This window comes from Betta splendens, chromosome 9 (genome assembly GCF_900634795.4).
Source record: "Betta splendens chromosome 9, fBetSpl5.4, whole genome shotgun sequence".
NCBI lineage: Eukaryota > Metazoa > Chordata > Actinopteri > Anabantiformes > Osphronemidae > Betta > Betta splendens.
The window spans coordinates 4,321,730-4,336,088 of record NC_040889.2 but is presented as its reverse complement, the minus strand read 5'-3'; the positions used below and the strand labels follow the sequence as shown (position 1 = coordinate 4,336,088).

General features: G+C 44.3%; 1 protein-coding gene and 1 pseudogene across 2 annotated transcripts; one reads left to right on the top strand and one right to left on the bottom strand.

Moving 5' to 3' along the window:
* Positions 1 to 13: 13 nt before the first annotated feature.
* Positions 14 to 3,294, top strand: LOC129604558 (E3 ubiquitin-protein ligase TRIM35-like; annotated as a pseudogene).
* A 4,664-nt stretch (positions 3,295 to 7,958) lies between these two features.
* Positions 7,959 to 13,087, bottom strand: LOC121202438 (uncharacterized). Of its 2 annotated transcripts, XM_055511417.1 has the most exons (7): positions 12,978 to 13,087; positions 12,791 to 12,861; positions 12,115 to 12,240; positions 11,959 to 12,027; positions 9,079 to 9,174; positions 8,718 to 8,858; positions 7,959 to 8,213 (listed from the first exon to the last, which is right to left on the bottom strand). In XM_055511417.1, the coding sequence occupies exons 2-6, from the start codon at positions 12,830 to 12,832 to the stop codon at positions 8,751 to 8,753; spliced, it is 441 nt and encodes a 146-aa protein (XP_055367392.1). In that variant the 5' UTR covers positions 12,833 to 12,861; positions 12,978 to 13,087; the 3' UTR covers positions 7,959 to 8,213; positions 8,718 to 8,750. The 2 variants fall into 2 exon arrangements, with proteins under 2 accessions (XP_055367392.1, XP_040928079.1); XM_041072145.2 differs by having other exon boundaries at positions 7,959 to 8,858.
* Between the last annotated feature and the right edge of the window lie 1,272 nt (positions 13,088 to 14,359).

Here is a 14,359-nt window from a genome sequence, read left to right as displayed (position 1 = left end):
GCTGAAGGTGAGTTGGATCCAGAACATGACTCAGCGTAAAACTAGATGTGAATGAAGTTAGAAGAGGAGGGAGTGGAGCCACAACTGACTGTGTGTTATGTTTGTTCTCAGAGACTAAATCGCTTCCAGATGAGAAGAGGATCTCTGTTGTCTGGTCTGTCAGGAGGTCTTCAGGGACCCTGTTGTTCTGTCATGTAGCCGCAGCCAAGAGAAGATCCTCGAGGCCAGATCCGTCTGTGATTCTGGTGTTAGGAACCTGCGTGAGTCGTTCTTGCAGGACAGAGATCGAAGCTCTCCGGGGGATCTTTGCAGTCGACACTGTAAAAGCTCAGGCTCTTCTGCCTGGACCATCAGCAGCCAGGTGGAGGCCAGGATGGCTGCGCTGATGGAGGAAGAGGAGCAGAAGAGTGGGGTCATGAAGGAGAGGATGGAGGCTCTGACCAGAGAGCCACATCAGAGCCACAGAGGAGGAGTTGAGAGTTCAGGATGTCTTATTCCTGCTCTACTACAGCGCTGCAGTGGAACGAGTCCAGCAGCGCCCCCTGCTGGAGGACACACAGATGCCCTCAGGAGCTCTGATAGACCAGGCCAAACATCTTGGCAACCTGAGCTTCAACATCTGGAACAAGATGAAGGATATGATTTTCCTGCATGTCCATGGTTCGGATCCAAATACGGCTTGTCCAGAACTGATCGTGTCTGAGGATCTGACTGGTGTGAGACGAGGAAAACGACAGCAGACTCCTGACTATGCAGAGAGGTTTGACTCCTACTGCTCCGTCCTGGCCTCTGAGGGCTTCAACTGAGGGAGGCACAGCCCAGATGTAGAGGTTGGGCACAGTGCAGGCTGGAGCCTGGGTGTGTTAGCGGAGTCGGCCCATTTGTCTCCATTGTGGAGAATAGGGTTATATGAAGGCATATACAGTACAGGGCAGGTTCACAGAAAAAGCCCAGAGAATCAGAGTAAATCTGGACTAGAAAAGAGGAACGCTGTGATTCTGCGATTCTGGGACAGAGCAGTTAGTCTTTTGTTTTATTAATACCTATACTTTGGTTTTGTATATTTAGGTTAGTAATGAATGAAGAGGCTGGTATAGTAGCAAGTAGTGTTACCCTGAAGTACTCACTAGATGGTACTATTGTCCAGAGAGTGAAGGTTTTTTTCACTTCACAGGTCCATTACAGAGACTGCGTGTGTGAGAAACACCTGTCTGCCTCTGTGAGCCACGAGCATCAGGACATTTAGACGCAACTGTAGCTCATCTAATATTTAAACAGAAGAATATGAAGAAAAAGCCTGATGCGCTTTGGAAATAAGCCAGTGACTCTGAAAGCTATTCCACTCCACATTCAGCTTCAACGTGGGTTTGAGGCCATTTTTCTGTCCGAACACTAAAGTGTGCATGAGTTTCTAATGTCCGGGATCAGTCGAGTTAGTTTATATGTGTTGTGTAAGCACAGCGTCTGTCTCCATCGCTACTGAATGCTGAGCACGCTCGGTAATGTCATCTGAACACACTGAAACAGAGGATTCAGGTCTGTAAAAAGTCACAATATCATTATTTTGAGTCGAGAAAGGATCTTTCGCCTCATCTGTGGAAAATTGAATGAATTTTTGATGTTTCGTGCTCCAGTCATCAAGTTTAGATTCGTTTTCAGTCCCCCTGATGTCTTGTGATATATAAAAAAACTCAAAAACATCCAGCACAGTGATGATGTTAAAACCCAGACTAACAGGTTTTGGTTTCATCTGCATCTTGTACCCTGTTCTACTTATCTGTGCATTCAATGTCTTACACTGATTTCATCTTTGTGTGGAAATAATAAACACTAATACCAATGGGAATAAAACATTGTGTTTGTAAATAAAGCTTTTTTACATTTAATTTATTTTACCTAATATTTATTCATGAATCACTTTAATAACTTTACACCTCTATCTTAACTTTTTGCTTTGTTTTATTGATTTCTTTATTTTTTTAATTCAGTTAGTTTCTGGAGATGTATGACCTGACCGTGAACTCGCCATTCATCGCGTGCGTGAGTTTACATCACGTAAGTTACGTTTGCGACTACCTCTCACTTTATGAAATGTCCGTTTCACACTTAAGTTTTCATCATAATATTTTCTGACCGTTATTGTTGTTCTCTCGTTAGCTCTGCTCTACGTGTTAGCTACAACTGTTGCAACTGTGGTGTTTTTAGTAACCTTAGCTGTTAACGTTAGCGGTACTAATGCTTGAAACCCACGTTCCGTGCTATCTATCAGCGGAGTTACATTATATGTGTGATTTATTAATATCTGGCCTTATTTATAGTCTGTAAATAATCAAAGGCCTTTCACATTTTAAATGTACTATTGTGAGTCACTGGAACCTTTTAATTAAGCCACATTGGTTGCAGTCAGTACAAGTCAAAGCAGATCTACAGTGCTGTAGTAAACAGACACGCTGGATCTTGTCATTCGTACAGCATCTTATGTGGATTTTCAGAGATGATGAGTATTATTTTGTAATGTCTTAGTTTTGGAGCTGTCAACTGCATTGTCTTTGTTTGTGGTTTGTGTATTACACATTTTAACGCGTTTCAGATTAGCCCTGCTTCACTCGTCGTTTATCTCTGTCTTGCATTCATCCAGTTTGGTTTTGTCTCTCTGTACTTGGCTTTATTTTAATTGGCCTTTAATTTAGGCCAAGATACAATGACTTTTTAAAACATAAGATGTAATTGAAGACTGTGTGCTTTTATTGTGAAATCGCAAAATTAACAATGGGCGCTGAACGTCTGCATTTCAACGTGTAATCCGTCTTTTATCAGGTCCACCCAGCGTTTAATATGAAACACAGTTAAACCTGTTTGTTTTGAGATGTCATCCTCGTGACCTTATGACATCCTGGAGTCATGTCTGCAAAACCTAAACATACTGATCTCTGGAGTTGAAAGTGTGTGTGTGTACGTGGGAGTTCAGGGAAGTTCTGTTTGGAATCTGTCCTTGGGTAGCTAACGAAATCCTGTTCAGTTTACTTTTAATACCAAACAGATTTGTGGAGGATTTGGAAAAATAAGCAGCAGGAGTTTTATGTATTCAAGAGCTGTGGAGCGCTGGCCTGGGAGAAAGACTAGGCTGTGAGGAGCTACAGTCAGATTTCTCCTTCTGTAACTTAAGCCTGTACATAAAAATGGAACTACAGTAGACAAATCAATTCATTGCTTCATTAAAACAACAAAACAACAACAAAACAAAACAGGTTTTTCCCTCTTAAACTTTATGACAAATAAATGTATTATACCATCTGTTCCTCTCTGCAGGACTTCCTTTATATCATCACTGACTCTACGCTCTCACCTTAACGTATCTAATTTTGACCCAGACCAACTCTCATCACGAAGGCTGCTGACGGTAAAGACACACACATGCACATTCTTGAAGGCCGCAAAGGCCCCCTACTGTACATACAGTGAAAGTCAACGCGCCCGTTTGCTTCCATTACCCAGAATACACTGCGATGCCATTAAGACTCACTAAGAGCAGCTTTTAAAGCAAAATCATACTAACCAAGACACATTTTGTGAATTGCTTGTGATCGTTATGTATCTTAGTGTAAAACTAATTTAATAACAGTTGATGTTGACTTGTCAGTATGAGATGCAGATGTGCTGTTCGCTGAAACACTGGATCTACGGCCGATGCTGCCGTGCCAGCGACGCTCCCTCAGCGCGTAGTCAAAGGCACTATTGTGCGTCCTATGGATTTTTTTCACTCACCAAACACTCTTTCATAACATCAATATAAAGCGCTGTAGACGAAAAGGTCATAGATGCCGGCGCCCACAGACAGCTGAGCCTGACCTGCGGTTACATAAGGCAGCGGAGAGTGACAGAGCTAGAATGCGGCCCTTTGTGTCGTGGAAGTGTGGTGCGTCATGTCGGAAACATGACAAGATAATGTGCGCCTTCAACGCTTATAAGCGTGAAATTAGCTGCAAGATGTTTCAGGAAGAAAGTATGTCGCCACACAGTGATGTTGTGGCCAGAGCCTTTGGGCCTAACTGATACAGTTCAATTCAAAGTATGTCAGATACTTCAGACAGAGCACACCTTTCTTTTTCTTGGCTTGGAGTTAATTGAAAGACTCTGCCCCTTTGGATGGAAGCGTGGAAGAAAAGAGGTCAGCAGTGGACGAATGAATGGATGAGATGAGGGATGATGTCACCGAACAAGACGATCAGATAAGGACACGGGAATCCAGAAGGAGGAGGGAACGTAAATGGTCAAGACAAGTGAGAAGGGGTGAGGAACAGTGTCACAGGCAGTAGGAGGACGTTTAAAATGGGACCGATTCTGTAGTTGGATGGTTGGTAGAGGTTTAAATCTTTAATGGCGTTTAAAAACTGTAGTTTTCCTCCGCACAGTGGTTACAGTTTGAAACAGTCACCGCAGGGAGCGAGTGGCTATTCCTTTTTCCCGGGCGACCTTGTGTTTGCAGTCTGCTCGATGTGTCGTCCACCAAATGCAGACGTTTACTATTCAGCCGGAAATCGCGCCCGAAATAGATTTAAGATCGTTACCAAGAGCTTGGATCTCACAGCATTTAGCCGTTCACAGGAGACGCTGGAGTTCCCAGTCCCCGTAGAGTTGCTGTTTAGAGAGTTGTTAAATCTTTATCAGTCCGTGCTCTCATTTGGCCTCTGATCTTCATGCGCAGGGAGCCTTCCAGGACACTCTCTTTGCTGTCCTGACATCCATTGACGTCAGTTCACTTTGCTGTAAATCAATTTAACCTTGTTACTCTGTATAGTCAAACAACTAATCATGTGAGGTTGGAATCTGAGATCCGTTTGTCTACTTCTGTCCACCTCAGGTCATCGGGATATTGTTTGAGGCTCCTGAGGCCTCTCGTATCTCTACCTGACGGCAGCCAAGTTTGGTAAAGCGTGTTTGTGTGTTTGTCGAGGATGGGAATGCTCTGACCCTCGTCTGAAAATCTCTGGGTCCCAGGAGGCCGACATATTGGCAGAAGTACCTCTCGGATGCGCACCCGCACACAAATGCACGATTTTCTTTTCTCATTGAGAGATCTTATGAAAGAATACTGGGCTAGATGGTCCACTTACTACTGAGCTGCTGTCTTATAACCAAACATGGACACACAATGGATGAGAGGAAGCTGGAGGGGAAAAAAAGGGTCTTTGATAATGATTCCGTTCATATTCCGCTCAGAAAAGTTGAACTGAATGGAGGCCGGCAGGATACGGTAGGAGGTGGTTTACTACGACTCGGGTCACGTTAGAATTTGTTGTTCACAAAGCTGAAAAATTTGTGATGGGGAAGAATGAGGGAGAGATGAATAGATCAAAGAAAAAGGAGAGGGAGACAAGTTGACTCTCACAGGCAGCATTCCTCACTCATGACTGTATAAGGAGAAGGACTCAGACACGATGGATCCTGCTAACACACAATTAGCCCTTCCTCTGTGGTATTTCTGCACTGCTAGTCAAGTACAAGCACGACAGCTCGATCAAGCCTTTTATGCTGTTTGGGCTTTTTTAAAAATCATTTTATAACCTTGTGGTTATTTGGTTTATTATTAGTCACTGAGAATAAAATCTGATTTTATTTGCTCGTCCCTCAGAGGTTTACTGTAGGTAGATGCACGATTCAGCCTAAACATGTCATGATGAGTAATAGTGAGATCCTTTATCTTCCTATTTGCCTGGGAAGAATTTTATGGGGTCACATCAGTTAGTGGGTTATCACATCTTTCACATTAAGCGTCCGGGCCGTTAAAGCTCAACACATGGTTCAGGTTTTCTTCTGTTTGTTTTGTCTGCACAATACATAGAGTTTAGCGCACTCACAGTACAGTTAAGCCTCAAGTCGAGCGGTGTCGTATGTTTCCATGGGGCCCGGTCTCAGCCAGGTGATGATAAATCTTTGGTTTTGTCAAAAGAAGGAAACTGTTGAGATGGGAGTGAGACCCATTGCTCACTGATCACTATGCCTTTGTTGCATTAACTCGTGATGAATGTTTTTTTTTCACCAGGCTTAAAGCATTTGACTAAACACGCGTGTGTTTTCTTCCAGGTACAAAGACTCCAGAGAACACCCCTGATCTGCAGACCCATCTCCGAACAGCACTGGTGTGTCCTAGTTGCCAGGCTGGCTTCCGTCACGCCGCAGCAGGTGAGACTAAAGCACAATGCAAAGCAAAGCACCGCAGGAACATGGGGGGAACATGCATCAGGCAACTCAGGCTTTACTCTCATCAGGAGCAGTGCTGTCAGTAGGTGCAAAATCAAACATTCTACTGTAAAAAAAATCCATTAAAAAAAATTCATCTGGTTTGAAACATTACAACCAGGAAGTGAAGGTGTTAGTCGCCATTGAGGTGGTGGAAAGATATAACAAGCAGCCTAGCAAAGACACAGCCTACTGTAAAGAATGTAATAAGCAGAATCACAAGTTGCAAACATAATGGAAACATTATACTGTAATCGGTACCGACTGTGAAGATGTGGGTGGTAATGAACACATCAGCATCCTGAACGCAGCTTTTTGGAATTCGCATTCAGGGATTGGCAGGGATTAGGTTTACGGCTCTGCCAGTTTTTATTGTGGACCAGTTTGCAGCGTATTTGTGCTGAATTGCCCTAACGTCAGCATTAGCTGCGACTTCATCACTGTAGGTGTGGAGAACAGCTGATCACGCGAACAGGAACCTCATTTCAGTTATTGTCTTTCTAGGAAACATCTGCTCTGCTTTAATAATAATTGAAAAACGCCAGAAAACTTTGGATTAGACTCAATTTGGCCAAATCCGGAAGCGCTGCGGATTGAAACCGTTTTTTTTTTTTGTTTTCCCCCATTCACAAGTCTAATCTGTCTGATCTGCTGAGTGCATGTGCGCTTCCAAAGGAGATTGCGTTAGCTCATGGCTTGGCCAGTCAATGTATACTCAAGTCCACCGACTGGTCATTTACCAAACCCCTGTCCTCGTGTGCCAGGGTCACGTAAATATTGGGTGCATCATAGTCATTATGGCCAAACACTTCAATCTGAGCTTCATCCGACCCCACGTGTGAAGCTTTTTCATGTGTGCATTTGTTACCTGTAATCCCCCTCTGCCACTACAGGACTCGTTTTAACATGGATGGATAGCTGACACTTGTCTTCGTTTTTTTTTGTTTTTCTGTCATAATATTGTACGTTTGGTGCCTTGCTTCTACTGCAGGCGACTCCAGATTGATACAGTATGGTATCATGGTGCGTTTACACTTGCGTTTTCACTTACGCATGCTTCTGTACAATATGTCTTGCATTCTGCCTCAGGCTAATTCCTGGCCTGCCCTGATTTGTCTCAAGTCTCTGTTAACTTAGATTCTTTTATTCTTCTACAAGGTTGCAAATCTCCTTTTGACCCCCTGTTTGCTCTTGCACTGATGACTCCAGATGTTAATCAAAACAAATGCTGCTGCACAGCCCGAGCCTCTGGTGCATGCACAGTAATGACTTAAAGGGTTTTGCAGGTACTATAAAGAGCTTTGTTGCGCTTTGTATTGTAAGTCACACACTCCTCCATTTTCCTCCTCTTGTTCTCCGTGTGACACGCTGGAAACTGCAGCCTCATCTCACCTTCCTCTCCCCCACCTTTCTCCTCTTTCTGTCAGCAGCTTTTGTGTTCTCCCCATCCTTAACATAAGGATGAAAGGGTTCTATAGAACTCCGATGTGAATTCTTTCATGTGTCACTCTGAAATAGGCCCCAGGCCTATTTATCCACCCGACAACACGCACACATGAAGGACTCAGCACATCGGGCCGTGCACCCAACACCACTCGCATGCATGGAGATCACAGCCTATAGGCACACCCTGCTCTGTCTATCTGTGCACATGCATCAGCAGGAAGCATGAAAGATAATACAAAATAATTTTAAATAATATTTTTATGTTATATGTATAAATTGTGAGGAAAATATGCAAAGTTTGCAAAATGTCTGCAAAACATGCATCTGTGAACATGTTTGTTTTCAGCGCTCGTCGGTTTGCCAAAATCAACACTGTGGTACATTCCTGGCAGAAGTACTGTAGAAACGCGCTCCTGTGGATCACCACAAAACAATCTTCATGGCGAGGACAAGCCACTTTATAACCGCACTGCGTGTCTGGAATGCATCCCCTGCGAGAGGCGGCCCGGAGGAGGACGCGGTGGCGGCTGTGAAAAAACAAAGCAACACAGGTGGAGTTGTGAAGTTCTGTGAAGTGGGGAGGCGCAAATCAAGGAGCTGGGAGCATCCGAGCGGGAGGGTGGAGCGCCCCAGCTGACACACTTAGCCCAATGTTAGTTTAATTGCCATGCATTCCACTCCGTGAGGACCACCCAGCGGAAAAGCGAGTAAAGTTTGTTCTGGTTCTTAGCGGAATTTATGGAGTGGAATTCTTTTAAACAAAATATGTGAGAAACAATTTGAAATATTTTAGGAGGCTAAACCAGAGCAGGGTGTCGGACAAGAAGACATTATTTCTCATGGGTGTTGAATGAAAGTCTTATTCACCCTGGCCTTAATGACTTCCCTAGAAACTCAGTGAGTCATGACATTTCTGATGTGATCTTTACTCCTTAAACTTGAGATAATCCTTAAAAATGTGCTGCTCAAAAGACATTTCAACCATGATCACTGCATTCTGTATCCTCAAAAGCATTTTGACATGAGAATACTTAGATTCTTTATTTCCACTACGTGGGCACGGCTCATTTCCTGGTGCCATCTGCATCCTGGTGAGGAGCTAGTTGACCGTGGGCCCCAAGTGTCTCTCCGTCCGTCCCCGATTCCTCCACCAACACCTTCCTCTGGAACTCCTGCACGATGGAATGAGAAATGAAAAGAGCAGGATACTGTATGTTTTTTTTCAGTCAACAGGTGTTGCTAAAGAATCAACAGCAAAACCAGAAGCGACGTTTAGTCCCTGAGTAGTAGCGGTGAAACACTAGAGGCTTTGTAGCCGCTGCAACTATCAGCACGTCTGCCGCTTGGCTGCTTCGGGAGCTCTCGCTCCAGGCGTCATTTTAAGACGCTCACTCTGAATTTCCTGAGCCGTGCCAGTCTGTCCTGCAGCGTCTTCTCCTGGACGGAGGCCGGCTCTGGCACGCGGGTCCGCCGCTGCAGGTCTTTCTCCTAGAAGCACAGTTTTACAATTGATTATCGTTTTATGCTCGACAGTGAAAAGGAGTCAAGCTTTCAAAACAGTGTGACACTCACGACCAAGCAGTTAAGGAGACCAAAGGCTCAAACAGGCAACATATATTCTTACTATTTTTTTTTTCTTGGAAAATTCCTAAGTAATTTACTGCTATTATCAGCTACAGTACTATTTACCAGGAATAGGTGGAGCAACAGCTTTGCCCTCTTGAAGAATTTGGAAACCTGTTGCCTTAGCAGTTCCACCTGAAATCTCGATCTCTAGATATGCTATGTGAGATTGCATGTGATTTTGTTGACAATTAGGATTTGTATTTGTGCTGCAGGGACATCCGAGTGACTATCCGCAGTTAAAACATTGCTTCGCTTGCAGTATTTAACACTACCATAAAGCAAAAATCATTATCACATGAGCATTAGGGAAGGATAAGACTTCATATGAACACGACCGATCACGGGGCTCGATTTCACAGCTGCAAACCATCTCTGGACCAGAAAAAATAAACTGTCTAGGAAAAAACACTGGCACAAGATGTTTTGAAATATCTTTAAAACCGTGTAAGAACATTTTGATGGTCATTAAGTTCCTGTGGTACAATGATGTATCTGTGCATACGTTCTGCTGGGGCTGTCTCTCTTGAGCCTCGTAGGCGTGTGTGTGTGTGTGTGTGTGTGTGTGTGTGTGTGTGTGTGTGTGTGTGTGTGTGTGTGTGTGTGTGTGTGTGTGTGTGTGTGTGTGTGCGCTGGTTTATACCTGACCTCAAATTAGAGTTGGTGTTATTCTGTAGGATCCAGTTTCCTGCTGTGTGTTTGTGTATGTTTTTAAGCCGTTACGTGTGTGTGGGGAATAGGTGCGAGGCGGCCAAGGCCGGTTGCATTCAGGAGACAGCGCCTGTCATCAATTAACATTTCTGTCATGCTGCGCGAGCGTGTGTGTCGAGGGAGAAAGTTACCGTGCGCAGGGGAGACATTCGTTTTAACGTCAGTCAGTTGAAAGAGGAAGCCTTGCCGACACATGTGGAGTGAAGGTGAAAGCAGTTAGACCATTACCTCCCAAATTACACACTGAACCCATGCACGCATTCACTCGGACGACCAATGGGGAGAGGCCTTGGACTGCTAATTAGCATTGGGCTATTGGACTGATTGCTTCATAATGTATAAATACCAGTGCCGTCTGGCCTTCTGTTGAGCATAAGGAGCATCAATGTGGAAGCATGATAGAGTAATATATGCGCCATTATAAATGTAATAACCTGCTCAGTAATAAAAGTGCATGGATTAAAAAGTAAAGCATCATAATACTACAAAATAAAAGCATTCTAATATTTGCTATTCACTGACAGTAATACAGCTGGATAGTTTTGCAATTGTACAGTATGTTAAAAAGTAGGTAAAAGTGTTAACAAACATTTATTTGTTTCTGGTACAGTATTCGTCCGACTCAGTTATGGCATCCCACTTGTGAGCCCACTGTACAGTATGTGTGTGTTGATCTACTCATTCAGCTGCTCTGTGTGTGTGTGTGTGTGTGTGTGTGTGTGTGTGTGTGTGTGTGTGTGTGTGTGTGTGTGTGTGTGTGTGTATGCGCATGTCAAAGGTCATGCTCATAAGTCGTGGGCTGTGCAGGGGCCTGTGTCCACCGCTTGCGTGTCAGTCTGGGGTGAAGTCGGAGTTCTGTGGAAAGTACATTCCACATCGAGGGGAGAGTGACTGTCCTCTCTATCATTGCAAATGTTGTCATCGGCTTCCTGCCTCCGTGTGTGTGTGTACTGTATGTGTTTGTGTGTGTGTTCCCCACACAAACACAGACAACAACAACAACGTCCCGCGTCCCTCGCCGACCTCTCGCCGGCACCGGCGCGGCCCGCTAAAAGCACCCACAGCTGTTTAGCGTGCGTGTGCGCATTCCATGTCCATGATGTTGTCCAGCTGTTTTGGCGACTGCGTGTTTTTTCGAACGAACCTACAGCACGAACGCGAAACCGGTTCGCGTCTCCGCGTGCCAAATGTGGGAAGCCTGTGTTTACCGCCGTGGAGTGCGAGAGAGGTTTGAAGTGACTGATGAGCCTCGGAGCCTTGACAAAGTGTCAGAGTTGTGTTCCGCCACCCCGCCGTTTCCATGGAAGTGAATCCGATTTGGCCGAGGGCATTGTAGTGATACTGAGCTGTAAATGAGCACGCATCGATCCTGCGCCGCGCTGCTGCCTGTCCGCGTTATTGTTTTTCCATTAGTCTGATTAGAGCGGGCTGGTCTCATGAACCGATAAGCACGGCGTCTTGGGAGAAAAATGAGTCATGGGCACAGACTAAAAGAAAAGCATGTTTGACATTCACTAATACAGTACTTTAATAAAACATGTATTTACAACAGAAATGCTGGAGTCAAATCAGGTTATATTTTTTTTCCTGCAGTGTGAGTTGTGCAGACATTGATCTTTTGGGCTAAAAGCCCAGCTCTCAAGTGTTTTCTTCCTTAAGTGCAGACAGCCATGACGAGGTGTCATTACACTTATCAAGCCCACTTACTACTGCTTGGCTTACTACTGTGTGCGTGTGTGCGTGCGCGTGTGTTGTGTTGAGTGAGAGAGGGTGAGTTTGGGTGGAAGAGAACATTGGCACCAGCATCGAAACAAACCGCTAAGTCTGAGCTTGTGTCGTTGAGCGTAAACCTTCATGCGGTGCCAAAGAGGCCGTTTGGGTTCACATATGTATAGACTTGTATGGTGTGTGTGTGTGTGTGTGTGTGTGCGCGTTTACCTCTTCACGCTCCTCTTTTCCTCGGAGCTTCTCTCTTTGCTGCCGCTCCCATTCTTGTTGCCCGTGGACCTAAAACACACGCAAACATGACCACAATTAAAGCGTGGCCTGTGTGGCTTCGGTAATACTTCAAGCTGCCTCCTCCTCCGTCCTCACTCTCCCATCCCTCTTGTCCCGCCGCTCGCCCTCCGAAGCCCCGGCTCCTTCGGCCGCTTCTTTGGTCGTCTCCCCTGACATTCCCAGGAACGCGTAGTCCTCCTCCTTACACAAACCTCTCATTGACTAGAATCAGAAAGGCGACCATTCATTTAACGCGGTACGTGTTCGTCAAACCGCCGCGAAGCCTTCCTTGTATTCACGCTATCAACCGACTCTGTGTGTTCTGATTTTTTTATTGAAACTCAAGGGCCTCGCGAAAAGAATTCCCTCCTGGTCAAGTTTTTTTATTTTGGTGTTATGTAATGAATCAGAATCAGTGCAGCTTATTGATTAACGATCAACAGAAGAGACCTTTAATATCCAGCGAACAACACAACCTCTATGTGATATAAATACAAAGTACTGCAACACAAAGTTTGGGACAAACAGTTGGCGTTCCTTGTTTTTCAGCTGCGCAGCATGATTTCATATTTAAAAAACTGCAACATAAAGCTTAATTAAACAGGAATGAATCTAATCTGTAATCTGCCTTCACAGCTACCGGTTCCTGTTTACCTGCTCTACATGCTACTATTGGCTCTGGATTAGTTGAATCTGTTGTCCTGCTGTGGGAAACCGCAGCCTTATCTGTTTTTAATCTTCTCACTCTTCATTAAAATCGTGCATAACATACCTTTGACATAGGAATCTCTCGAAACCGCTTCACGTGAGTCATCTTGGTCCAAAACCGGTCTAATGTTCCCGCTTGAAACAGCATAGAAACATTTACCTCACACATTTACCAATAAAACTGCCTCTTCTTTGTTGCATTTCTAGAAGCAGTGCTCTCATCCAGTTAGTTAATTGAAATCATCACCCACCTCTAGGTCAACGCCAAGTGCTTAGCAGGCTTTTCACTCACTCCCCCGTGACCACTGTGTGCTCAGCAGCTGATGTTCAGATACTGTACGTCCTGCATCGCGCTCCAGCGGCGGATCCCAGATATATATAGTGACAATGCGCAGCATACTGGACATGCTAATCATTTCCACAGCACGGTGGCAGAAGTACCACAGGGCCACTAATAAAACGTCAAGAAGATAGAGGAGGGGGCTCCTTTAGAAGAGAGTGCGAAAAGTCTTATTAATGAAATGTAATGTCTTACTAAATTAGCGAAATTCATTGCATCTTCTTATGTTGTGTAATTTAGCATTTAGCAGGCTGCTACTAAAGGTCTTAAAAAAAACACACCAGCCACTGTGTGATGGACGCACAACGCGTTAGGAGCGATTCCAGTTAACTCGATCCATCGCAGCGTTGACACATTTACTGTATGGAGACCAGCTGTGAGTGTCACAGCGCTGCTCTCAGATCAGCGAGAAAAGTCAAAGGAAAGTTAACCTTCTCCTGACACTTTACTTTAATTTCTGATTTTATACAATTGCTTGTTTATACATTGTTGAAAACAAAGAAGATTCCTTGAAGAACGATGCTGTACATACCTGGATAGACAGAGATGTACAATCTTTCAGAATCAGGAAGTAATACTTTTATCACTTTTTTTATAGTTTATTAAAAGCAAACCATGTTTTGTCTTACTACTAGTTTGAGTATTTCTGTTTCATTGTGGTACAGAAGAGCACATTTGGTTTTCATACACATACAGTACAGCATAAAGTGCCAGTTCCTGTATATAGGTTTTCTTTACATACCCTACTTGTTCTATATGAAGTGTAACATTTTCTGCTTCCACTTAAATGTTATAGTAGAATAAACCTAGAATTAATAGGTTTTATAGAGTGTAACCCTAGAAGTCACAATGGAAGTCTGGAAGTAAAAAGATCTGCAAACCATATGTTCTGCACAATCACGTCTTCATTGTGTGGGTCAGAGTGTGTGCATGTGTGTGTGTGTGTATGTGTGTGTGGGCTCAGAGTACCCAAATTAAAGCTACCCATTGACATTATAGGCATGTTATAAATCAAAGACACATTGTTGCTCTGGTGCTTTAACAGTCACACACGATCCAAATGACTACAGGTTAAAAATAGATCAGCCTCCTAAAACATTGTGAAAGCGCAAGGACACAATAAGCAGAGGGCGCAAGGGCTGCGGTGTGTGTAAAAAGGCAGGAGTCAAACCAACTCCAAGCCCTGAAGCACAAAGACATGTTGACTTATAGCTTGCACATGTTCCCAAAAACACAGACAAGAACACGTCTGCCTGCAATCACACAGCCGCTGTACATTCAACACCCGCAGAG

Bases quoted from the DNA above. Each gene is read 5' to 3' on its own strand.
- LOC121202438 (XM_041072145.2), bottom strand. From the start codon at position 12,832: ATGACTCACGTGAAGCGGTTTCGAGAGATTCCTATGTCAAAG. The intron at 12,241-12,790 runs GTATGTTATGCA...TTCTGATTCTAG, and splicing joins GAGAGATTCCTATGTCAAAG to TCAATGAGAGGTTTGTGTAA. The intron at 8,859-9,078 runs GTGAGCGTCTTA...TCCATCGTGCAG, and splicing joins CACGGCTCAGGAAATTCAGA to GAGTTCCAGAGGAAGGTGTT.